The sequence below is a fragment of the Lissotriton vulgaris genome, chromosome 10 (genome assembly GCF_964263255.1).
Source record: "Lissotriton vulgaris chromosome 10, aLisVul1.2, whole genome shotgun sequence".
Classification (NCBI taxonomy): domain Eukaryota; kingdom Metazoa; phylum Chordata; class Amphibia; order Caudata; family Salamandridae; genus Lissotriton; species Lissotriton vulgaris.
In genome coordinates, this window is record NC_141698.1 from 616,186,914 (window position 1) to 616,214,493 (window position 27,580).

Consider the following 27,580-nt stretch of genomic DNA (forward strand, 5'->3'; position numbering starts at 1 on the left):
AGCGTGTTTTCCGTTACCCACAAAGCTCTTTGAACTAATCTTTTAAACCATTAAAGCATGTTTATACATCCTCAGGAAAGCAAAGCAGTTTCAGAAAGGAAAGGACACTAATAGCCTGGTATAGAAATAATAATCCAACACTACTCCACAACAACAATTGCCTTAAGATTTCAGCACAGCACCAGTTTTTGATACCTAGACAGGAGCATTCTATAGAGGTACTTGGGTATCAACCATTACCTTTCTGAACCAAACTCAGAGCAAATGGAAAGACTCAGGCAAGAATGAACACAAGACAACTTGCAAAAGGGACTATGGCTGGCTTGATCAATAGGCAGTATTGGCTAAACAAAGGGTTGAGGCAGATAATTCTCAGTAGATACTTTCTGGAAACTTTTCAACCAACAATAGGCACTTTGACTGGTTCTGCTAGCTTCAAGACACTCTCTTCCTGGGACCCCGATACCACAGAAAGTAAGCCGCACACCTCTTTAAAGAACTGTACACCGCAATGCAGTAACGGTCCACTTCTGATGCCAAAACCCAGCTATCTATTCAATCATTTGGTGTTTGTATCTTTACTTTTGACCATTTATAGCACACCACTACCATTTGGCTAAGTTCATGAAAAATAAAAATAATAACATAAAGTGGAAGTCACAAGTACGCCTGGTCAAGTCTGCTGCAATAGAATTGCAATTTATAAAATGCATATTTTCAAAGCATTCTTTGGCATACAAAAACACATGCAAACTATGTCCAGCAAGATCGGGTGCATTGTGAATAGAGTTCAGGTGTAGAATTTTATAGAATATGTACTTGTAGAGATGCATCAGAAAACTACGTGTCCTGTGCAGACAGCCACTCATCCCATTTGGTGTTATTCAACAAGATCATAAATTATGGTGACATATTCATTATATTTGAGCTCTGATAAAATCCTCTCTAATTATGCAATAACTCATTATTTCAGGGTTGTTTTTAGCAAGGCTCTGGTTAGGCTACTGTTCTGCTTATACCTGAACCTGTATACAACCAGGAGATCAATTTATGTCACATCTTTGAATATTCAAATGCTCCTTGTATGCAGAGGCTTTATGTATGGGTTCTGGTTCGTCTGGCATACTGATCCCGGTAGGCCTCTGAATATCAAACACACAAAAGGTGATGGGAGGAATGCTTACAATAAGTCTAACCACTGGCAATCACTTGGGGTAGCATTCCAACCCATGGTTCGTTTGCCATGCCACTTGGTTTGAACCCTGCCATATACAAATCAGTCTCGACCTTACTGCAAAGTAATAGTCCAGCCCCAAAAGCCTGGCCAGTTCTTCCCTGAACAGGACCTCAAGCAATTCAAGACCGGTTTTGCCCTGATTGGGGGTATTCCGTCGGGTGTAGCATGTGCAAGCATTCCTCCCATCATCTTTTGTGTGCTTGAGGGCTCTGATTAGGTTGGAGATTTTTCCATTCAAGAGTTCACACTATAGCAAAGTTTTGGGTAGATTATTGTTCTAATTATATAATTGCTCGTTCTTGCTATAGTTTTAGAGGAACTATCTTAAAGCAACATGTAAACTTGGGCAAATCATTTCATCTCACTGCACCTCAGTTGACTTTTTTGCTATAACTGTGAGCATGCCGTAAGAGGACTGACTCTACATCTACAATTTATATACAAATGAATTCTGCAAGGTCACGCCAGAATCAAAATGTTATGGGACTTATTTTCTTTTTTTTTTATTTCAAAGTATTTGATTGATTTTTATTAACAGATACATTAGCATTTCTGTCCAAGGGTTAGCCAAACGAAAATGTATTGCAGAGATTACAGGTACATGCGATATATGTTTAGCTAATCCCCTCTACATGACTTGCAGAGAAATTAGGCACAGGGTGAAAGAAAGAGACAGGAAAGAAAGGGGTGAGAGGAGGATAAGAGAAAGGCTCTGTAGCAGCGAGTCTGATTGGGGTTATAGTCATCTGACATCCCACTTGTTAACCTGTGGCTGGATTGGCATTCCATCAAGGCCCTCCCGGTGTCTCCTCAGCCTCTGGTGGGAGCATTGCCTAAACGCTTGTTCCCCTCCCCCGAGGGGGGTGGGCCAAGGGAGCCAGAATGGATTCAAGGGGGTTCGTATGAGTCTAGATACGTGTTGAGTGAATCCCACATCCCCCGGGGTTGCTAGTCCCCAGGGTGAGTTCTGCAGAGCAACGTAGTCCATGCCTCTGAGCAAAGCTACATGTGCACAGGTCCCTGCACAAAGGTCGGTTATGTACTTGTAAAAGGATTAAGTCACATAAACTTTTTTGTGCAAGTAAAACTATTCCATGGGACTAGGAGTGGGCGGGAAGGGGCTGTTACAGGCTGGAATACCCTAAGGGTTTGTGCATACCTACAAACTTACACATTTATGGGTATTTACAAGCTCCTCTAACACCCCCTTCCTATCAGGAAGAAGATTGGCAATTTTCTTTTAACAAGGCCAGCAGTGCAACTTTTCCAGGGTAGGAAAGAACAATGTAAAGCCCGAAAAACGTACTAAGGAATCGCTATTACAGACTCGCAAAACGGGATTCATGTAGGAATCGCTAAATAAATTGCGATTCCTACACATTCCTTATTTGCGATTAGCAAATTGCTAATCGCAAATAAGGAATAACTCCCCATTCATTCCTATGGGCCTAAAGGCCCAAAGGCCTAAAGGCCCATAGGAATGAATGGGAAGACATATCAATGTGCGAATCTCTATTAGCGATCCGCATTTTGATTTTGCGATTTCAAGGGTGCAGGGGTGTCCAATGGACACCCTGTTGCACCCCTGAAATGTAAATGGAGCCTGATGTTGCGCGCAGACATGTCCAAAGGACATGTGTGTGTGTAACATACCACTTAGAAAAAAGCACTAAAATGCATTTTTCTAAGTTTTCGCTATTTACCACAAAGTTACACTTCGCGGTAAATAGCGGCTAGAAATAGCGTTTTCGCAAATAATAAATGGATAATGAATTGCATTTAAGGAATCTCTAATAGAGATTCCTTAAATGTAATTCCTCGCAAATATGCGATTTCGCAATTAGCGATTTTTGCATTTGGGATGATGAATCCCAAAGGCAAAAATTGCGCTCGCAAAGGGCCAGATTCGCAGAATCCGGCCCTTTGCGAGACGATTTTTCTTTCATGAATCTAGCTGTAAGTTTTTTATTTAATTGCAAATATGTTTGCTTCCATTTTATTTTGAAAGCCACCAATCAGCAATCTTGCTTATATTCTTTTTAAACTGCAGTTTGTGTGATCGAACGGGTGCATGTTCGAATCCAAGGCAGGCCCACTCAGGTTTCCGACCTTCCAAAGTCAGCACACAGAATACAGTTACATTTGGTAAAAGTATCAATTGTTATTTACAGATCTAGACACTGCTGAAGTGTGGTTTAAAGCCCCACATAAAATATATATATTTGTGATTTGGCTTACCACCTTTAGCTATGTGAAATTCAAATTCTATGAGTGGAATTGTTGAAATTGGAATGGGCTTAACCCCTCATGAAAATAAAGTGCTACAATGTGTGATATAAAATATACATTGTGAACATTAAAAATATTTTTTTTTATATATTACCTACTGGCGATAGCCAGTAGGAAGTTATAGTTAGGACCATGTTTCCTTAGGAAAAGCGCTTTTTGACGTGCCTATATTTTTCGCGCCTTTTGATGAATCTTCTAGAAACTTTCCCCAAAAAGTGCCCTGGTGATTCTTGTTGTTTCGGGGTGATACATTAAGCTGGAACAGAGAAAGAGGGGAGTCAAAAAAAGATTTGCTTCCAATTTTAATTCCCATAGGACTTTTAGTCGAAGCAACAGCGGACGGAATTACACCAAATTTGGCAGAAAGGAAGATTTGATTACGCAGATAACACTTTCAGTTCTTTGGTGTAAATCCATTCAGTAGTTGTTGAGTACTTTTTTTAAAGTTTGTGATTTCTGTGGCCATGAGGTTTTTGCAACAACAAAAAAAGAAACTCATGCAGGGAAATGCAGAGCGCTGAATGGCTGTCAACACTTCAATAAGGAAGTGTTGGCAGCCATCTTGGGACTCTGCTTAAGCCAAGGCTAAAAAAAAGGCAGGATAGGAATACCCTGACACTATAAAGTTCTCAGAGGGATCCAAACAGGCCCAAAAAAATACAGTCAAATTGTGATATTCACAAATTTGGGGTAAAACACAAAAAACTCGGGTGGGTCATGTCCACATGCCTTAAAAATAGGAAGGGGCACACGTCTCCTCCGCCCTCCTAGGGCTTGTTAAAGTCCTGGGAGCCATTACCTCCCTGGGGCACTTAACAATATGTATGGGGCTAATGTTTATTAAGAAATGGAAGGGGCCCTGACGGCCCCCTGCAGCCTCTTGGACTACCACATCCCAGAGTTATTTATAAAATGAATGGGGGAGCCACACGCCTCCCCCCCTTCATATACGTGGGGACCACCACCCTCCGGCTGAGATACATTCATGCAGGGGGTTTGTGGTGGACCCCCAGCCCGAGAACCTCCACCTCCCCGGGGCTAACCTGTATGTTGGAGGGGGCCGCATAACCCCCCTCATGGAGCCATGGATGTCCCTGGGGACCGCAACCCCCCAGGGCCAGCTCATAGTACCTCCCACGGTGCCTACCCTCAGGACATAGCTGTTTGCTTTTGCTTGGTGGGAACTGACAGCTCCCACCAAGCAAAAGCAAACTTAACTTCGCTTTCTGTGAGCCGGAGCTGTCTAACAGCTCCGGCTACCAGAAAGCTGAGTTTTCATCTGTTTCTCTGCATCCCAAGCATAGGTCACAAATAGAAAGGCCAAGCCCTGGGGAATGGGGTACCCAGGGCCAAAATCAGCCCGGGAAGGGGCATGGGGGACACACAGCCCCCTTCCCCTTATAAATCTATATTTTATGAAAAAGGCTAAGCCCCAGGAAATGAAGTTCCTGAGGGAAACCTCGGCTCTAGGGATCCCCATTACAAAAATAATAATATAAATATATATTTTTTTAAACACTGTCCCCGGGGAAGTCGCTTCAGGCCCATCTCCTTTCTCAACCACTCGGCAAAGGGGCTTCTTGGAGCACAACTTGCTGGGTGACGAAGTCCCCTTGGCTGGTGAGGGTCCGTGGGGGGGGGCAATAACCCTCGTGTTACCGCCGATAAGTTCCACACAGCTGGATTGCTGAGAGCTTATGGGAGGCCCCGTCCCCTTCCTCCACTAGTTATGGAATAGAATTTAGAAAACCTTAGAAATTCACTGAAAAAAACAACAGTTACAGGGACGTTGTAGTTAGGAAACAGAATGAAAACGACCTTAGAAATTCAATGGAAAAAAACAAAGGTTACAGGCACGTTATATTTAGGCTCAGATTTCACTTGTACAAAACAAGAGAAATTCAGCAGTTATAGTTAGCTGAGCTAATTATAACTTACGGCCCGGCAATGCACTGCTTATGACTTCACATATTACATCACTCAACATGGTCAGTGACATCATTTAATATTTTCTAAACAAGCATTTAATTATTTATTCGCAATATGTTTATAACCGTAAAAGAAATATCACCAATTATGTATCACCTGCCAGAAACTAAATCTTCCCTTTGTGCTTAGAGACCACGTTTTCAATGACTTTTTGCATCAACACGCTGTATCTAAATGTGAATCTCTGCTAGCACAACAACTGAATATAAAAATTCAAATGAAACTCCTCACCCGGTAAATAACATTTCTCTTTCCATCGTCCCCAGTTTGAGGTAGTGTTAGTGGTCCAGAAACTATCCAAACATCTTCAAAATTGGCCGTCAAATCACGACAATACATTTCTACCCTGCAAGTACAACAATTAAGTATACTTAAAATGAACTTTCAAAAATATAAACTTGAAAATGCATTACAATAACAGTCAATAATTCCAATGTGATGTCAGCAAGTTTTAACATATTTTTAGGTTGAGCCTTGGCAGAGTGCATGCAATGTCTGCAAGACCTGCTGTCATCAATCTATGGAGGGAATTTCTGCCTGCTGCTTACCATTAGTTCACGTCTCCAATGGTCATCTTTGGTGCCTCCTTATTGGTTGGCACTCCTGATTCATCATTTCTGTTTCCTACTCAGGAGCACCAGCCAACTACAGCTCCCTTACAGTGTAGCGGTTTATTTGATCCTTTGGGAGACTACTTCAGTAAAGGAAAAATGTTAAAGGTTGCAAGCATAGCACTGGAAGATGCAAACAGTCTGTCGCTTCCTCGCTCTTCTTCACTCTTCAGCTCTGCTGAGACTCTGCCTTGTCCACCCCATCCACTTTTTTTTTTTACTTTTCAAAACGTTTTTTCCCTCTGTTGTGTGTTGGGCTGCCAGTCCCAGTGCCTGTGCCGTGGTCTGCCTGCCCCTGCTTTGCACTTTAATGGTTCTGATCACTTTTGCGCTGGGGGACCTGATATCCAGGAGCTCCTCTGAGGTCCGCAGACGCTATATTTCCATGGGCTTTCACCAGAATAGTGTTGTCAGCCAAAAGATTATGGGTGAGTGTATGATTCGAGGAAAAAGGAACTCCGTGCATTCAGCACCCATGGACACTGGCTACCAGTTTCAAACGTGTCTGGGAACGTGATTGCCAACATCTCCATTGTCTCTGGGGTTCCGTTGTCTCAGGAATCCGACTGTGTGTTCCTGTGGTGTCAGGACCCCTCTTTACTGCTATTTGCCCCTCTTTATGGGGTCCACGCTACACTGTTGACTGCAAGTTCAGCCATCCTTTGGCGTGAAGACTCAGAGTCAGACCCTCTCTCTTGTGCTACTTCACTATTGCCTTTTTCTATTGAATCATCACAGAGTAAAGGATCCTCTCTGTCTGTATGATCGTGACTGTCCACCTCCCAGTCTCTAGAATCGTGACTGTCACCCTCAATGTTCCTAGTATCACAACTGTCAGCTTCTGATATCATCACTGCCAGCCTCCGGGTCGCTACTACCATGATCGCCTGCCTCCAAGCTTTTAGTATTGTGATTGCCATACTCCTTGTCCCCATGATTATAGTATTACAATTGCCAGTCCCCATGATTATAGTATTGTGACTGCCTCCCTCCCTGTTTTTAGAATCGTGACTGCCAGACTCTGCTGTCATAATTGCCAAACCTCCCGGCCTCTAGTATCATGGATGTGAGTCTCAAGTGTCATGCCTGCCAGTCACTGTGTCTTTAGTATCATATCAGCCTCTGGTATCATGACTGCCAACCTCAGTGTCTCTTGTGTCACGCATGCCTGCTTCCATGTCTATTGCACCAATACTGCTAGCCTCTTGTTCCATGTCTGACAGGCTCCTTGTCTCGCGACTAACAGCCAATGGTATCATGACTGCTAGCTTCACTGCCTCTAGCATCATGACTGACAGCCAATGGTATCATGACCTAGCTTCACTGCCTCTAGCATAATGACTGGCAGCCCCTGGTATCATGGCTGCCACCAGGCCCTTTTTATTACCCAAATAACAGGGGTGTGGAATTTAATAAAATATCTAGTTGTACATGGGGCAGTATGCTTCATAAATCTACTTGTCCTGTAACAAAATCCACTTGTCCCTTTGGTACCAGTAAAGCGGCCACACATTATGGCAGCAATCTCATTGTATAAGAGCTCTGATATAGCCTCTCTGATTATGAAAGGGCTCATACCATAGTCGTGTTTGAATACTTGCAATCTCCTTATGTTGCCACGTTTCTGCAGATCTACATACTTGGGTTGAAGGTAGTGGAAAGCAATAGTTCCAGGGTTAGAATGCCCTTTGGAGTCCGTGCAAACCTACTAATATGCATGTTTTAAAAGGTTTTCAAAAACTCTTCTGTAATCTTTTCCCATACTGAGAAATGTTGGAAATTTAATCCTGACAATGGCAGACATCAACTTTCTTCCAGATTTGGAAAAAAAAGTGTTGGAGCGAAAGTGAAATTGCAAACACTCAGATTTTTGCACGAACAAACTACACATGCATATTTGCTCTTGCTAAAATGCAGTTCACAAATATTTTCTAGGAGTACTATTTCTTGTCCTACTTCTGTAAATTCTTGGGAATTCACGAAAGCCATATAGCTGCACTTAATGCAAGGACATATTCCATGGGTGCACTTTTGAGACTTTCTTTAATAATTGGGCCCCTAATTTGGTCTGGCGTGGACCATGACCTCTTGAGTTAATTAAAATGATGTCTCTCTCTCTCTGTATCGGCTGGCTCCACCTTTAAATTCTGTATTTATCTTGTCACATTTACTGGGCTTCAAAGACAGATGTCAACTGTCAGGCTATGTCTTCTGAAAAGTTGCTGCCTATGTTTTTTAACATGGAGATTGGTGTTTACAATTTAGCTGTTAGGAAAGCATAATGAAGCATATTTATTGTGTAATTCTGAAATGTGATGGAAACAAAGATTTTAATAGGATCAAAACAAATTAAGACACTTTACCTGGTGATGCACAAACGATAAATATTCACAGAAACACGATTTCTACAAATTATCATTTGTGTACATCATTTTTTCTGTAAAACTGTATGTCTGTGCAAATTTAGTGGCCATTTCAAATGAAAATGTGCCGTCTATGAATTTTAGTGAGCTACCACACGATGCTTTAGTTATATTAAAGAATCAGCAATCGTGTGTCCTTTAAAGCTAGGTGAGTCACAAAAGTTTGTCGTTCTGAAAAGTGGGTCATGGTTCTAAAACGTTTTGGATGCAATGCTCTTGAATATTCAGCACAGCAGCCATGATAGGGACTTTAATAGTCAGTATGGCCTGATTGGGGGGGTTGGTATGAGGATGTGAGAATATTCAGCCTCAGGAGGATGCAATGATTTGATAGAATACAATAGCAACGCTCCCAGGAGACATGGGTGGGTTAAACCCCACCCTACCCTCAGCAGTTTTCACCTCCTTTGTCAGTTAGGGATGCATGCATACCCCCAGCTTCCTACAGTTTATAGAAAGTAAACTAATAGGAATTACTTTAAATTTCAATTTGCAGGATCTTGTTTCCCCATCAAATAAATGTTTCGAAAAACTAGAGGAACGTAAAAACGCACACCCATATTTAATAAAGATTTTCTTTTCATATCTGCTTCTTGGGGTGTTGTGTGGTTCCTATATATTCTATAAAGGATCTGAACGTTCGGATAACAAACTGTGGGTTTTGTGGTAGACTGGTTGAGAGCACCCCCACCCGATGCTAACCTGTTTGCATAAGCTAGCTCACAGTGCCACTAGAATCTCCTTCTTATCGGGGAGAGAATAGTTTCTGGCAACCTCAGAACATGACAACCCTGATCCCTCAGGATCCTGGAAACAATATACTACTTTACGCTCAGTCACTCGTGCTTACTTCATTTGTCTCAGAGATACACAGAATAAACAGTCTGGACAGTTGTTATTCTAATGTAGAATATATTTGCTCTAAGAACCATTAGACAGTAGCAGAGATATATAATTAGCAGTACTATGAAAATAAAGGGATGGTACAGTTCTACCACCTTGCAGTAATCATGAATATATACAAGTACATAAAACACATGATAAGAAAGTGCGTACTCCTACAATGCCTCCCTAACTAGATGTACCTAAATGTATCTAGCATTGGTGTAGGGGTTATGCTTTATGCGCTAAGCGAAGAATCCCTCTACGGTCTAGCCAGCCCCATTACCGGAGTAAGGAAAGAATATGGCACCCCGTCCTGATCTAGAGTTGGCGAGGGATGTTAGACCACTGCTAGCTGGAGTGTCTGAATGCAGGAACCTCAGCGTCCCTGGTCAGTGTGTCAGCCGGGAAGGCACGGTCTCCTCAGAGTGTCTAAGCAAGACATGATGTATATATACCCACAGGTCTCCCCTGGAGTCCTACCTTTGTGTGTTACTGTGTCAGCCTAAAGGAAGACGTTGGGTTTGAAGTTTCACATAGATATTATACAGGAGATGTTCTGTCTTGTGTATTGGTTTCACCTTTGCACTGTGTTAAGTTGGCATGTGCTAGTTAGAATTTTAAACGCCATTTTTCCTTTCCTGCAGCCTCTGCACACAACACATTTTGTTATTAATGCTTTTCGCCTAGTTAGGTATTTTGCTTTACACGAGAATAACATGTTTGCTTATAATATCAGTCTTGCTTGGTAAGCTATGTCTGTACAGTGAGTGCTGAGGCCTTCAAGGTTATCTCAACACAGCGCTTATTGTTTGGATTGATCAGCGCACAGAGTAGACATAATATGGATGCAGCTGTGGCCAACTTTGGGTTTAGGGGCAAATGATACTGCACTGCGCAAGGAAGGAGTGGCACGCTTGATGAATATCTGTATGCAGAGTGTTGGTGTAGGAGATGATGTGATCCATTCCTGCTGAACCCAAAGGTATGGGCCCGCCCTTCTAAAACCCAAAGAGACCTTCTGTAGATATAACATAATATAATATACTAGCTAGGGAGGGTAAACTGAGGTTTTATTTAGACCTGTTTCCTTTAGCATTTTAACATGCTTTCACCCTTTGTATTTTATGGAATAGTAACTATGCTGTTAACCTTGATCTTTATAATAGGTTTGCTTTTATTAGCTAAGATACTGCGTTTGAGAACACTGCATTAGAAATAAACATTTCAAACTTGCACATGTCCTCATTGACTCCTCGTTCTGGATTGATATGTTAGTATAACGAAAGAGTGTTCATGTGTTCCACGTTTCCTGAGGTGTTCTAAGTCCATGTTCTGGGTTGTCTAAATCATTGGGGTTTTGTAAGTACCAATGACACACTGATTGCTAGTCTGGTAGGCGATCTTGGATACTAAGGTGAGTTTTGGGACACCCTAATTCACTGAGGTTCTAAGTCTCTATGCACAGTTCTGTATAGGAGCAGAAATCCATGCTACAGTTCGTCCTGCTTTGAGTCCTTCTGTGTTTCCAAGAAGCCTCATGCATAATGTATGAGTATCGAACCAGGGAAAAACCTGTGTTCTGAATGCAGTGTTGTATCTAGGTAAAAGGTCAGTCCCTATGAACAGTTATGTATGAAATGTAGGGAAGGATTTAGGTGAAAGGTTGCTGTGTTTACCTGCACCTATATAGGGTACCTATATGGAATATAACAGGGGAACCAAGGCAAAGCACTGAAATAAAATAAACGTGACTAATGAACATTTTACAAGAAAATAGTTTTGACCTGTTCCAGAATCCAGCATTATTCTCATAGTTCTGTGGCACAATATTGGACAAATAGAAGGTTTCAGCCATTGCTTCCTGTAACAAGAAAAATAAATCAGCAGTTAAAATAATGAAATAGTGAAGTGTGTAGGGGCGCACTATGAAAGTGGTTGAAATCTTAACTCACAAGGATGATGACAGAGCTCTTTAGCCAGAAGTAAGCATAACCATGCTTTTATAAGGAAAAAAAGATACAAGTGGGCTATTTACTGTCTGGCAAGCAGCATTCACACATTGCAGTTCTCTTAATCAGCAGCAAATGCAAGTTAAAAGTTGATATCTGCAGCGAAACCACGCAGCATTTATTGCACCGCATTTAAGAAAATCACGAAGCAGCATTTTGAAATAATGGATCCACAAGATATATTTAATTGCCTTACTGCCCCCATCCGTTAGTGCATTTTCCATTGCAAAGCATATGTACACTCTAGTACAGACAACTACGTTTTAGTTAAGCTTTCTCCAGCAACTAAAAAGTAGAATCCAAGTGATCAGGTGCACTTTTCCAGTGAACCAAAGACCATGCCCAGAGTCGGGGCAAGGAATGATCTAAGTAGGCCTCCATACTTTTTACAAATCCCTTACCCTGTCCTCCTACAGCTAAACAATGATGGTGTTCTTGCTTTCAAGGCCAATATGCTAAGTGAAGAACATATGGCAGAGGATTTCTTGGTGCTTCTCAGCAAGGATTCTCACATAGGAGACTTGAACATTTACGTAGATGGGGACAAGACAAACAGCATTGGCCTTAATCAAGCAGGACAGTAACCTGCCTGGGCCTTGTGTTCACTTCCTGAAGATGGCGCTAAAAGAACACTTGAGCAGCCCTACTCATGCATCACAGTAAGCATGTACGGAGGTGTTCTTTAGGTCTTAACTAGGCCGAGGAGGTGAACTCTGCTGTGTTCTGAGTTTTCCAAACTCCGCAGATCACACGGAGTTCTTCGTGGAGCAGAGTTTTTGTCCTTGCTCGCGAGCTTGGAAAATCCAACGCTAGACCACCATTCAGCGAGATTTCTCAATGCAGGCGGTTGCGGATAGTCAGAACCGCTTGCGTTGAGAAACTTTCTGTTCACGTTGAGGAAGCTGCAGCTCGAGTAGAACATCTGCTCGAGCAGCAGAAATAAGCAGCACACTTTTGCAGTGCGTACGGTGCCATTTGTGATGATTTTCCAGCGCGGGCCAAACACCGGGTGCTAAAACTCAGCACGAATGGCACAACCTAATGCACTCTGACGATTATAGAACTCCACGTAGCACTGCAGATTTTTTTGGTCACTTCGCGGAGTTCCACATAGCGGAACTCCGCTGAGGTCTAATCTTGACATCATCCCTGTAGACGAGGCAGACACACCTATCTTTCCAAGCAATAGCATCAGAGCACGTATACACCTTCGGTGATCTGAGAAAGATAGATGTTCTGGTAGGAAAAGGGCAAGGTGAGAATGTGTGAAGCAACGGGTGCAGGCAGACTGTTTTTCAGGCATAGAAAGGGGTAAACAGGACTGGGTCTTAAGGAGTGAAAATTAGGCCGAACACACCATTGCAAAAGATACATGCTTTCAGAATCGAGAGGGGTAATTCAGGTAGTCTACTTCAGTTCGTAAGAGACCAAGGAGAACAAAAGTGGGAGCATTTGCTAGCAGCTATGCGGCTGTGAGAGTTTCAAGAGCATGTTAACAGCTTCTGTCTCCCTCCTGGGGAAAGGGAAAAAACAATCCAAAGGTTGGTGAAGAGTTGGTAGGGCGCCAATGTTTTTTATTTGAGCGATAAAGTGGCGAGACTGCAAAAGGAGGAGACAGAAAAATATTTCACCTTGTTTGAAAGGAGGGGGATGGGAACATGGAGCAAGTTGAGGTAGTAGGTTTGTTTTTCTAGCTTACAGGAGTAATGAGGAACACACTGAGGAAATTTCGTTTTAATAATGCTTCGAGACCCCAATAATTACACACACAAACGCACTCCACAGGACCTTCCTCCAAACAGGTCAGGCAATTGCAAGGTATATGTACAGGACATAAAAAAGTGGATTCTTTCCTCATCCACAATTAAGTGTTTTTAACCTTGAGGTTGGTATATCTGTTGAGTTATCATCTTATGCACTGAAAGTCCACAGTGGATGGTGAGCCACGATAATTGGATGTATTCCTACGGTGTTTAGTGAAGACCAAGCACGTGGCATAACAGACAGTTCAGACTAATTTAAGACAAGGAAAGAACGTGTTCATCAGAGGTTCAGAGTGATGGCAAGCAAGAGATTTCTGATTAGATTGCGTCATGGTAGACACGCTTTTGAAAAGCAGGAAATAAGTAGATATCGGTAACTCAAGTTGTCTTATGTTTTCTATCTTCAAAGCAATTTTCCAAAGCCAGTTAAGACACCAGTGGCAGTAACAACACTTTATAAAAAAAGTTCAACACAAGTGGTACACTGTCCTTGATACAGAGGCTGTCGTTTAATAGCAGATTATGAAGCATGCACACCCAGAATTTGAAAGCATTTCTTGAACCCATGTCTTAAATCCTTATGTAATATAAAAAGGGCCCCCACCGTCGAAAACTTGTTATTTCCGGCAGGTGCCATATGTCCTCGCGACCAGCCACTCTTCCAATAATCTTCATTGGTAGCGGTAAATATTGGTGGGATGTTAGGATCTGGCTTGAATTTACAATATTTTCGATCGGCTGTACCTGGAGGAGGAGCAATGCAAGTTGCATGGTAAGCATTACAATACAAACCATTTGTTTTTGAAACGCGCAATCCTAGAAATAAGATACAGCCACATTTTTTATACTGCGTTCTTAAGTTCGTAACAGATGACAGATCAGTGAAATTAAAAAGTGGCGTCAGTTTTGCTTCATTGCAAAAACGAATAAAATCTTTGTGCTTTACCACCTGTCGGTAACAAGAGTAATGGATACCCACATACAAAACTATATTTTAACTAATAGGGTCATGAACAGGTTATGCGAATGCACTCTATCTGGAGGTACTCGCCACCCTACTAAAAGAATGCCACATCATCCAGCAAATGGTGGCCAGATTGGTGGCTTCTATCTCTTACTCTTCCCCTATGAGCTGCTTCGGTAGCGCCATTGGCACCTTGCGAGACAAAGTGAACGTTTCAAAACCTTGTGCACCGTACATAAATCTTGATCTAGGATAGCTCCAATGTTGTGTTCCCTAAAGGAGTCTGGGATCTTCCTCTTGTAATTTAATGGCCAAACCTAGATTTCATAAATGGTGATCAGCAGGGTTAGCTCCCGCTCCCACTCCCCAATCAACACATCTAAACTCTGGACCTCTTTTACCCTAATTTAAGTGCTGAATTTTTTTTTATTTCATTTTTGTCATTGGCTTAAAATATGGCTGTTTATACAAGCTTTTAATAACCCTTATGATGTTTTCGCTGTTATTTCTCCAGTTACATTTGGCATAGTGCCTAGTGACCACTGGTGTTAGAGCGCATAACCAATGCTAATAACAACTACATCTGGAAGTCAATACAGAACAAGCTTATCGTTGAATGTTAACCTGCATTGTAAAAATATAAAAATACAGCTACAACCAAAACATGTAAATTGTAAATGTAAATGTATAGGCATTTATATAGCGCACTACTTACCCGTAGGGTCCCAAGGTGCTTCGACCGCTGCGAAACCCTTCCTGGCTTCCCTGAGAGATGGTCCCTTAATGGGTATCTCCAGGGTGAGACCAGGCATCCCCGGCGGTCTGGTGGGGCCGTTAGTGAAGATGAGGCAAGCTAATGCCCAGAGTTGCCGAGTGTGATCGCTGATCAGAGTGGGCACCGAGGCGAGAGAATTATCGAGTCCGCTGACCCTGGTCCAGAAACCTGCCGTGCCGGGAATCGAACCCTGGTCCCGGGCCGTCCTCTGCTCTCGGGTCTGCCGCCTCTAACCAGTGAGCCACACTACTTCACTCATCCATTAATCCAAGGAACAACATATTTAGAACTGCTTAGCACAACTAAAGAGTTTGGATTGCCTTGTCTTTATACCTTTTGCTGAATGAAGGTTACATACATTCAAATAGCATTTAATTTTAGAGCACGCCCAAAAAAGAACACCATTTCTGCATCGTCACTGCCTCCACGTACCTACTACTTTGCTTTTGGAAATATGTTCTATCACCCATCTGGGTATTCGTTTCTCCTGATCATAGGACAGTGCATGATTTGTGTAGTGTCTGATCTCTGCTCCAACCACAGGGAGTCCATACTCTTTCAGTAGCTGGTCTTCACACGGTTCTAGGGAAAAAACGAGAAGTCAGGAACAAAGTTGTGACCATTATTATCAGATCAGATTGTGGGTACGCCTAGGAAATTTCCTCTTAATCGCAGGTCAATCTGAAACAGTGAAATGTACCATTTAGCAACCAAATTAAAACATTTTTGTGATGCATTCATTTGAAACATGTTTTGCCATTCGCTTGGTCATTTACTCAAGATAGCGTTAAACCTAAACGATCTTCTGGCCGGAGTAGTAGAACAAACATCAAACTTGTCTGTTTATTACAGAACTACATTGACAAAGAAAAAGAAAAATACAACAGAGCCCACACAAATCTGAACCACAGGCTATGGCTCTCGCTCTGATCTGTGCTAAGTGCATCTTCTCATTTGAACAATCTGGGCACAATAAAGATCTCAGCCAAAGAAGAGCGTCAATAGACAAGTCAACCAGACTCCATGTTACAGGCATGGAGACTGCCTGCTCCCCAATGGTCAGGACTGGAAGTGCCAGACAACACAAGGATTGTTCTGCCTTATCCAACTAGAGAGGTCTGGTGTTAACAAGCCACTGTTTATCTTGACAATAAGTTCCCTTGCACAGAGAACAAAAGTGTTCCATAGAGCTGGTGCCTAAGGTTGGTTTGAAGACGAGTTAATAACCTATGGTATTCTTACTACCAGGAGGCCTTCGGGGGATGAATCCAATGGACAGCTGACTGTGTCATGGCTGGCTGTTGTTTCTGATTTCCTTCTGGGGGTCGTCAGCTGTGGGCTGTGAATGCAGCTCGGTTGCAGTGTCTCCTTCCACAGTGGACGAGGGCTCCTACACTTGAACCTTAGTTGGTATTATGTCATTTTAGAAATTAACTTACATGACTGGTAAGTAGTGTGCATTATTTATTATTCATGCAATGTTACTCTACTATTTCAACCTTGTTTTTTTCTTCCCGTCTTTTTTTCTAATCATTGTATAATTTTATCAAACTATTTAACCCTTTCAATGCTTTTGACGGAACGGTTCCATCATGAGCGTCGGTTGGCCTGTGCTCATGACGGAACCGTTCCGTCATGAGCCCGTTGGCTCATTAGAACGTTCAGCACAGCGCAGGAATCTGCGCCGCGCTGATGAGGTTAATTTCATTTTGTACAGCAATTTGCTTAAAAGCAGTAAGGTAAATTCCAATAAATGAAAAAATACAAATATTCACACTAGTGAGGGCTCAGGCTAAAGATTCTTCAGTTTAACTACAACTGGTGAATTTCTGGTGTTTTTTTCTATTTAAAATTGTTAGGCCTGTCATCCTTAGGGTGGTCTTCCTCCAACGTTTGGCCTGCTTACCTCCACTTTTTGCTGTAACTTTTGGTTGAATTTAGAACTCTGAGCACTTTGCCACTGCTGACAAGTGCAAAGTGCAGGTGCCTCTCCTCTAAACATGGGAACATTGGTGTACACCTGATTCGCATATTTCGTTTACCTGTAAGTCCCTTGTAAAGTGGTATACCATATACCCAGGGCCTGTAAATTAAATGCTACTTCTGAGTCTGCAGCACTGATTGTGCCACCCACACAGGTAGCCTTTTAAACTGGTCCTGAGCCTGCCATTGCAAGGCCTGTGTGTGTGTAGTATACGGCCACTTCGACTTGGCATCTAAAACAACTTGCCAGGCCTTACACTCATGTACTTTTAAGTTTTACGTATCCTGGAAGTGACAAATAGCTAAATGTGTTTTTCACTGCTGTGAGGCCTTGTAATGGCTGGATTTTCTGTTTAGATGGGATCAGCCCCCAGGGGCCCCTGTGACCCAGCCAAAACGTACTCACCTTCCCTTCTTAGATCGTATTTACACTGAGTAGATATAAAGATGAATATACAGGTCGCACCTAAGAATGGGGAATGACAATATACATATATGGATTTTCTACAATATCTTATTCACATCAGTTGGCCTCGCGGTCGCCCCGACCCAGACCGTTCTACCCTAGGGCAGATCTGACACACAATCCGGCGTGTCTACACACGGGCCTGCAGAACCCAATGCTCCCTTTTCCAAATCGTTCGCGATCCTGCGAAACATACACGGTGATCTCCCTCTCACCGCTCTCATTAGTCTTATGCCACAATCCGGTGGCTTTACACGGCGGTGTCCCTCCCGCCGCTCTCATTAACGCCGCATATCAACGACGACCACATTCCTATGAAACATTATTGGGATGATATCTCAACAGTCTACTTAGGATAAAACTAAAATAATAACTTTGGATATGGATTCAGATTGTATAATGTACTCCGTGCTCATAACATCAAAGGTCCACTCACTCCCTCTTTATTTGGCTACCATTCGTCTGATCGGGATTTCTCATCCGTTCGTCTAAACAATGCTCAACTAGGAGTGCCATTTACCATTAACCAGGTGAAGTCCGACCGATTCTTATAGTGCGTGCACTCTAATCTTTATCTTTTATTCCCTTTGCAAATGTAATGCTGCCTAGTAATGTGATTTATGTTTATTGTCAATAAATACCCTAATTCATATAGAATTATCGTGTACCTGGTGCTTGTGTTCGATCTTGGTAAATGGCACTCCTAGTTGAGCATTGTTTAGACGAACGGATGAGAAATCCCGATCAGACGAATGGTAGCCAAATAAAGAGGGAGTGAGTGGACCTTTGATGTTATGAGCACGGAGTACATTATACAATCTGAATCCATATCCAAAGTTATTATTTTAGTTTTATCCTAAGTAGACTGTTGAGATATCATCCCAATAATGTTTCATAGGAATGTGGTCGTCGTTGATATGCGGCGTTAATGAGAGCGGCGGGAGGGACACCGCCGTGTAAAGCCACCGGATTGTGGCATAAGACTAATGAGAGCGGTGAGAGGGAGATCACCGTGTATGTTTCGCAGGATCGCGAACGATTTGGAAAAGGGAGCATTGGGTTCTGCAGGCCCGTGTGTAGACACGCCGGATTGTGTGTCAGATCTGCCCTAGGGTACAACGGTCTGGGTCGGGGCGACCGCGAGGCCAACTGATGTGAATAAGATATTGTAGAAAATCCATATATGTATATTGTCATTCCCCATTCTTAGGTGCGACCTGTATATTCATCTTTATATCTACTCAGTGTAAATACGATCTAAGAAGGGAAGGTGAGTACGTTTTGGCTGGGTCACAGGGGCCCCTGGGGGCTGATCCCATCTAAACAGAAAATCCAGCCATTACATCTGGCGTCACGAACTGTTTATGAAGCCTGTGTGCATTGTTTTGTTTTGATCTCGTTGGTTTGCGCTCGGCTTGTACGTATAAAATTTTGTTTATAATTGTGTATATAATTTTTTGTGTGTGATTATGTTTCCGAAAAAATCATCGTCGGTTTTTAAATTACCGATTCAGATTCCCGGCTGGGAGTCTACGCCTTATGAGGCCTTAGCCCGTGAGTGGGCTGATTCTACTGGTTTGAGTGAAAATTGGTCTTCATGCTTGGAGCAGGCGGAGCCTGCCGATGTGATCTCGTGCTTACAGAAAGCGCCAATAGTGAAGGGCGATGAACTTCCTATTTTAGGACGCAGAGGGTGGATTATTCTTAATGCATACAGAATATTGCATGAGAAGTTTGTTCAACTACAGAAACAATTTAAAGATACGGAAGGACAGTGTGTTGAGTTGCAAAATGCGCATACTCTTTTGCGTTGTCAAAATAAACTGCTTGCCGATAAACTTGAAACATATCAGACCATTGCCGAAAGAGCTGCGGTCCGTATTGCACGATATAAATACAAACGTCGTCGTGGGCGCGTGTCGTCCCGCAAAGTGCGTATGATTGTAGCGAAAGCTGGAATGGATTGGAACCCCGACGAGTGGGACGGTAATATCTGGGATTCTCATACTTCTGACTCCTCGGCAGAGGAGGGTGACAAGCGCGAGTCTTCTCGCTCCGGACGTGATTGTAAATCTGCTTCATGCATTGATTTGACTCCCGATTCTGACTGTGCTCGTTCTTCCCGTGCGGATGACGTAGCTTGCCCTGATTGTTCTGTTAAATCCAAAATGCGGGCTTCCACGGAAGCTCTTCCCGCAGTTTCTGCTCACCCGATCTTTCGACGGAAATTACAACAAGCCCCTGGTAATCCGGGTGGCATCCCTCTTGACTGTATTGAAGATTTTACTCAGCAGGAGATTAGTGACATCCTGCAACGATTTAAACAACGGCCTGGTGAGGCCTTGCTTACCTGGATGGTGCGTCTTTATGAGCTTGGCGCTTCCGGTATTATGCTCGATGCTGTTGATTGCTTACGATTTTGCTCTTTGAGTTCTGATTCTACTATTCAGGACCATTTTCGGAATTTTAATGGTAATGTCCAAACTTCTTTGCTCCAGCTTGCGTCTGATGGCTGTAATCATAAATATCCAACAGAGTCTGATTGGCCCTCTGATGAAAAGCCGTGGTATACTCTGCGCGATGCGTCGCAACGTTTAAAGGAGGAAGTCATGAAAACGTGTATCTTCCTTAGTACTGCTGACAGGTTATTGGATGGTTTGTTAACATCTTCCGTGCGTAACCGCATTATACGTACTTCTCCTGTTGCTTACAAGCAGGTCATGATGACATTGTTAATTAATCAAACTGGCAATCCTTTGTCTGCTGTGCTTGAGTCTGTTCGTCAGCTTGGTGAGCTGGGTGAATGGTTTAAACCTGAAAGACAGTCCCGACCTGAGGGTCGTACTGGAGGGGACTATAAGTTCTCTAGACGTGACATGTTTCTTGCTCTCATTGCTGATGGTGTGAAAAGGGAAGAGATCGATGGTGAACCTAATAATATCCTATGGGATATGTTCCGTAAGCGTGGTTTGGATCGGAAGGAAGGTGCCCGTCGTGTGCGAAAGAATGATTATGATCGTGGTTCGGATGACAGTGGTGATGAGAGACGACGTGTGAATTTTGATCGCCGTGATGATCGGCGCCAAGAACGTGGTGATTCCCCCCGTCGGAGTGATGGGAGGGGGAGAGAGGATGATCGTGAAAGGGGAAGAGATGATCGTGGTTCTAACAGACGTAGAGATGCAAGGAGTTTTTCCCCTGATGTACGTAGGAGGGAGGATCGTAACAGACTCTCTGACCGTAACTCACAACTTTTTGAACCTGACACTAATCCGTTTCGTACTGGAGACGGATATGAACAAGAAATTCTGATACCGAAGAAAACTGAAAACATCTACCCTGATCTGTCTTGGTTGACGGAACGCAGGAAAAATGACTAGGAAATAGGTCAAGCTCCGGTACGCAGGTGGGCCCACAGAGATTACAGACCATATGTAGATATTGAGATTTTTTGGAAACATCGTAATATCCAAAGGGCCCGAGCGTTAGTTGATACTGGGGCGGAGGCCACTTTAATTCATGGTAAATCAAGGAAATTTCATGGACAGTCTTTTACAATTACCGGCCTGGGTGGTAAAGAAACACCCGCAGTTCAAACTGCACTTGAGATTAAAATTGGTAGGATTCCTCGTAGAGAATACTCTGTGTTGGTTGTGCCACTTTTGGAATACATTATTGGAATTGACATTTTGAAAGGTATGACTTTGCATTTGGATGATGGTTATTATCAGTTTGGTACTAGACAGTACATTTCGACCAGACCCGTACGGGTTGGCCGTTTACGCATGCCACCTATTAAGATCCCTTTAGCGACGAAAGTGATTTCTCAAAAACAATATCGCATCCCTGGTGGTCATGAAGAAATTACTGCTACGATTCAGGATTTGGTTGACGCAGGAGTCATTACTCCGGTCACATCTGCTTGGAATAATCCTGTTTGGCCAGTGCGCAAAAGTGACAACTCTTGGCGCATGACTGTTGATTATCGAGAATTGAACAAACATACACCTAAATTGACTGTGGCAGTGCCTGACATTGTTACATTGATTGAGAGAATTCAAAAGCATCCTGGTACATGGTATGCTTCTATCGATATTGCTAATGCATTCTTTTCGATTCCAATTGCCCCCGAATGCCAAGAACAATTCAGTTTTACATGGAATGGACGTCAAATGACGTTCCGGAGTCTTCCTCAAGGCTATGTACATAGCCCTACAATCTGTCACCGGCTGGTGGCGGAACATTTATCTGAAGTGCCTATGATTCCGCAAGTTCAGATTTGTCATTATATTGACGACATTTTGATTCAAGGTGAAACGCAAGACCAGGTACAGTCCCATTTAGATCAAATCATTGACTGTTTGCGAGCAAAAGGTTGGGAAATCAATCCTGACAAATTACAAACTCCATCCCAAGCTGTAAAATTTTTAGGAATTAACTGGCATGAGGGTCACAGAGAGGTGATCCCACAAGTTAAACGTAAGATACTTGATTTTGCTGTTCCCAGAAATAGGAAAGAGGCGCAATCCTTCATTGGGTTGTTTGGATTTTGGCGTCAACATATTCCACATTTGAGTCAAATCTTGGCTCCACTGTATCGAGTCACTCGTAAAAAGAATGCGTTTGAGTGGGGTGAACCTCAACAGACTGCTTTTGATTTGGCTAAAGAAGCTATTCAGTATGCTTTGGATTTGTGGCCCGTGAGTGAGGGTAATGTGGATTTGAATGTGTCCGTGGAAGGTCTGTATGCCAATTGGAGTTTGTGGCAAAAGCAGGGCAGACAAAAAGTGCCTTTAGGTTTTTGGACCAAAAAGTTACCAGAGGCTGGTGAGCGTTACTCACCTTTTGAAAAACAGTTGCTTGCTTGTTATTGGGCTCTGGTGGATACCGAGCAATTGACTTTAGGCCATGCTGTGATTTTGAGGCCTGAGATTCCCATCATGCAGTGGGTTTTGAGTTCACCGAAGTCCCATCGAATTGGACATGCTCAGGAGGCTAGTGTGATTAAATGGAAATGGTACATTCAGGACAGGGCACGTGTGGGTCCGAAAGGTGTTGCGGTTCTACATGAGCGAGTGGCGCAGGCGCCCTCCAATGAGGCTGAAAGTGAGCGTTCGGTTCCCGTAGTGCAGGAGTCTCCCGTGAAGTGGGGTAAATCATTTGATGATCTGTCCGTGGAGGATAGAAAACATGTGTGGTTTACGGATGGTTCTGCGAAGTTCATTGGTGACAAGAGACATTGGAAAGCTGTCTCCTATAACCCGACTACTAAGAAATTGTTGAGCACAACTGGAGACGGTAAGAGTAGTCAATATGCTGAACTCTATGCGATTTACCAGGTTTTGAAACAAGAGTTACCAGGTACATGTCATATTTTCACTGATTCTTGGTCCACTGCAAATGGACTAGCGGTGTGGTTGCCTACATGGCACTCGCACAATTGGGAATTGCATTCTAAGGAATTATGGGGTAAAGAATTGTGGCAAGAAATTTGGGAATTGCTTCCGCAGAGTACTGTAACAATCTTTCACGTGGATGCTCATACTCCAATCGATTCCCTTGACAAATTTTTCCATAACATTGCAGATGAACAGTCTAAAATTTCTGAGGCAGTGGTTGACATGCAAGATTCTGATTTGGCGGGATTGGCGAAATGGGCCCACCAGAAAGCAGGACATTTTGGAGAAAAAGCCACTAGCAGGTGGGCTGCTGATAGAGGAATTCATATTCCCTTTTCTTTAATTAAAGATGCCATTCTACATTGTCCCATTTGCCAGCATTCTAGAAAGAAAGAGGTGCCTCAAATTGTTCGAGGTCACTTACATCGAGGTAAATTGCCCGCCCAAATTTGGCAGATTGATTATATTGGTCCGCTCCCTATGAGCAGAAATTGTCAATATATTTGTACAGTGGTTGATACCTACAGTGGCCTTTTGGTCGCTTTCCCTTGCAAGAATGCTATCCAAGTGAACACGATTAAAACCCTGGAGCTGATTATCCTATATTATGGTGTCCCATTCCAAATTCAATCAGATAATGCATCCCACTTTCGTGGAAGATTGGTGCAGGAATTCTGTATGGAAAACAATATCGACTGGGTATTTCACATTCCATATTATCCACAAGCTTCAGGACTGATTGAGAGAATGAACGGTTTGTTGAAAGAACAGTTGCGCAAGTTGACTGATGACCGTTACAGCCAGTGGAGAGATGTCTTACTTCAAGCCTTGTTAATACTGAATAATCGTCCTTTGTTGCATGCTGAATCTCCTTTGATGCGTTTGTTTCCTCCACATGTTGATGCGAAACCTAATTCTGTTGGAAGTACTGTCACTTATTGGGAAATTACCCCCGGTGCTTTGGCTCCATGTAGAGCAACCCCAGGTTCCGCAGGCCTCGACCTGCATGCTTTAAATGATGCACACTTCCCAGGAAAGGATCGAATCATTGTTGAAACTGGCATAGGTGTCTCTATACCTGCCGGTAGTTTTGGATTAATTGCCCCTAGATCTGGCCTGGCCCTGAAAGGTGTTCAAGTCCTTGGTGGTGTGATCGACAGTGATTATCAGGGAGAGATTAAGGTTCTCTTGCTTAATAGCAGTGAGATGGATTTGTTTATCAAAAAGTCTGACCGTGTTGCTCAGCTATTGATTATGCCTGTCTTCAGTGGTGAGATCAAAAAAGGCTCTGCCCCAACGTTGCTAACTGTGCGTGGACAAAAAGGCTTCGGATCATCTGATCTTCCTGGAGCTAAAATATGGGTGCAATCGCCTAAAAATCCTCCTGAACAGGCTGATATTATTGCGACCGGTCATGACAACACCGTTTTGGTGATGAAGCCAGGGAAAGATGGCTGGGAAGCTGTCCCAGCTGACAAATGTTATTTACGAGAATGATTAAGGCCTGTGTTTGTATTCTTTCAGATCATTCTTTGGACTGCTGCTGCAGGATGTGTCGTCGTTGGACTCCTTTTGGCTTGCTACGCCGGGAGAGGAGAGCATCTACCGACGCCGAGTGATGGGATAACAAGAGCCGCGCGATCCGCGTGGCAGAAGTCCTCCAATTTTTGGATCACACTCGCGAAGCGAGTGACGAACTCTCCACATTTTTGCCTTACACCCATGAAATCCGTTACTGACATTTTATCAACCTGTTTGGTTGCTGTCCCTGCATCTACTGATACACTTCGTCATGTATTTAATATATCCAATGCCCGACCTAATGTCATTTTGGGCGACTTCTTGGCCCATGAATATTGTCCCTCATGTACTCTTCTTCCGGACCAGGATGTCCTTATTAATTCCAGAATCACTACTTTTAATATTACCCCTGGTGACCTTTGTTTTATGATGACCTGCAATCCTAAAGCCATCTCTGAATGTTTGCGGTTGAAACTCCAAGCCGCTACTACTTTTTCATTTCACCAGCGTTTGTTATGTATGAAAAGACTTCCTAATTCATGTTTTTCAGTGAAGAACAATATGACTTGCAAAAGTTTAGTTGTTGCCACTAGCCATTATCGTTCAATGTTGTTACCGGCTGGATGGCTCTTTTCATGCGGGAATTCATCTTGGCCCTATATTCCTGCGAATATTTCTGGTGGCCCGTGTGCCATCACTAGATTAAGTTTGCTAATGTTTTCTTCACATCCTCCTTCACATTCCCGTATTGTTCGAGATTCCATGTCATTGCATGAAGATTGTGATTCCTCTGTTCATCTTTATTCCAGATCAGAATATCTTGGTTTAGCTTTTTCTATTATTGGTGTTCCTGCATTGGCCGTTTATAATGCCAAAACAATCGGCAAGATGGCCTGCTGGATGGTCAAATCGATCAACCAAACTTCTACTGTTCTGTCCGATTTATTATTAGATTCCCAAGGTGAACGTAGAGCTATTTTGCAGAATCGTGCCGCTATCGATTATTTGTTGCTGAAACACGGGCATGAATGCTCTGAATTTGAAGGTCTATGCTGTTTTAATTTGTCTGACCATTCTAAAGATATCCAATCCCATATTAATAAACTCCACGACTTGACTGCAGAAATTAGAGAACACATAGATCAGGGTTTCTTTGACTGGCTTTTTAATTGGCTCCCTGACATGCATTTTTTACGACAAATTTTGGGAGGGGTTATTATTATTGTCTGCATCCTTATAGCGATTTGCTGTTTTATTCAGTGTATCCCTTCCCTGCTACAATTTTTTTAGACTTACGAAGAATTGTAGATCAGTTAGTTTTGTTTCATATTATTCGTCTACTGACGTTAGTTCCATTTAGTTACTGGTTAATAGACTGGAGTCAAGGGGTGTAATGTTATGGCTGTCTTTTTGCCAGCTCTCTGGAGAAGGAGAATGATGGAGAGTGACTCCAGTCTATCACCCTCATAGCATAGGGATTAGGCCGATAGATAGGGACCCTGTCTTACAGATATAAGGGCATTTTCGTGCCATTTCCCTTAGAGTAAGGCTTATGAATTTAAGTGAGGGGTTAGATATATAAGTATTAGTCATGATTTACTCATTTGCTAACATGCCGATCTGTTTCTCATGGAGCTATGTATATTATGGGCTCCGTAGGCCTTAAGCGAGACAGACTCCATTTTGCTTTCTGCCTGGTAGCTCGAGAAGGCTTTCTAGGTTAAGAGTGATGTTTTAGTTTTAAGCTGTTGTTCGCTTGGAGAGAACCGGTTCAGGCTGACCCTTATCGAAGGAATGTATTTTTCTCCACTCCGAAGACACAACTTCAGGCCGGCCGGCTGGGAAAGTGTCCTTGGTACGGGGAGGTACAAGAATTTGGTGGGCGGCAGGTTACTGGCCGTGAATTTCCATGAAGGAACGGGCTTTGATATTAGCGAAGGTGTTAGTCTTTCAGTCAGTTAGTCCGTAGGCGGCATCTAGCCGTTAGCATCTCTACCATTATTCATTTTCATGGTGGACAAGTCGCCATCTTTGAAGTCGGAGAAAGATTTAAGACCGAAACTCTCTGAAAATAGACTGAACGAGAAGTGGCGCGGAGCGCACTAATGCAGAGAGAGAGAGACGGTAGCTAATTAACAGCAAGGTTCCGAGGTCCTGAGGGAGAGCAGACGAGTTTGAGCCTAGCGGTGCAGACGTGTACTTGTGACGGCTGAGGGTGACTGCAAGGCGAGCCAGGACCCAGAGACGAGACAGGAGCCTAGATGACTGCCGAGTCCCGATTTCCCATTAACCAGGTGAAGTCCGACCGATTCTTATAGTGCGTGCACTCTAATCTTTATCTTTTACTCCCTTTGCAAATGTAATGCTGCCTAGTAATGTGATTTATGTTTATTGTCAATAAATACCCTAATTCATATAGAATTATCGTGTACCTGGTGCTTGTGTTCGATCTTGGTAAATGGCACTCCTAGTTGAGCATTGTTTAGACGAACGGATGAGAAATCCCGATCAGACGAATGGTAGCCAAATAAAGAGGGAGTGAGTGGACCTTTGATGTTATGAGCACGGAGTACATTATACAATCTGAATCCATATCCAAAGTTATTATTTTAGTTTTATCCTAAGTAGACTGTTGAGATATCATCCCAATAATGTTTCATAGGAATGTGGTCGTCGTTGATATGCGGCGTTAATGAGAGCGGCGGGAGGGACACCGCCGTGTAAAGCCACCGGATTGTGGCATAAGACTAATGAGAGCGGTGAGAGGGAGATCACCGTGTATGTTTCGCAGGATCGCGAACGATTTGGAAAAGGGAGCATTGGGTTCTGCAGGCCCGTGTGTAGACACGCCGGATTGTGTGTCAGATCTGCCCTAGGGTAGAACGGTCTGGGTCGGGGCGACCGCGAGGCCAACTGATGTGAATAAGATATTGTAGAAAATCCATATATGTATATTGTCATTCCCCATTCTTAGGTGCGGCCTGTATATTCATCTTTATATCTACTCAGTGTAAATACGATCTAAGAAGGGAAGGTGAGTACGTTTTGGCTGGGTCACAGGGGCCCCTGGGGGCTGATCCCATCTAAACAGAAAATCCAGCCATTACAGGCCTACTCTTCTAATAGGCTAGATTTAGGGATTCCTTAAACCCTTTAAGCCACAATTCCTGATCAGAAAGGAATAGCAATATCATGTTTCATATCTTTGGAATGGTGGTGATAAATCCTCTTTAGTAGTAAAGCTGGAATTGACAATACAATTTTAG

The 27,580-nt window shown here is 43.1% G+C and overlaps 1 protein-coding gene across 1 annotated transcript in view; it reads right to left on the reverse strand.

Annotated features, from left to right (window-relative positions):
- The window catches only part of EXOG (exo/endonuclease G), a 120,206-nt gene that overhangs the window by 41,317 nt on the left and 51,309 nt on the right, over positions 1–27,580 (reverse strand). The window contains exons 2-5 of the mRNA XM_086941455.1: positions 15,378–15,527; positions 13,811–13,950; positions 11,219–11,295; positions 5,747–5,861 (exon numbers count right to left, since the gene is read on the reverse strand). Coding sequence (XP_086797581.1) covers positions 5,747–5,861; positions 11,219–11,295; positions 13,811–13,950; positions 15,378–15,527 — 482 coding nt within the window. The remainder of the gene's footprint in view (positions 1–5,746; positions 5,862–11,218; positions 11,296–13,810; positions 13,951–15,377; positions 15,528–27,580) is intronic.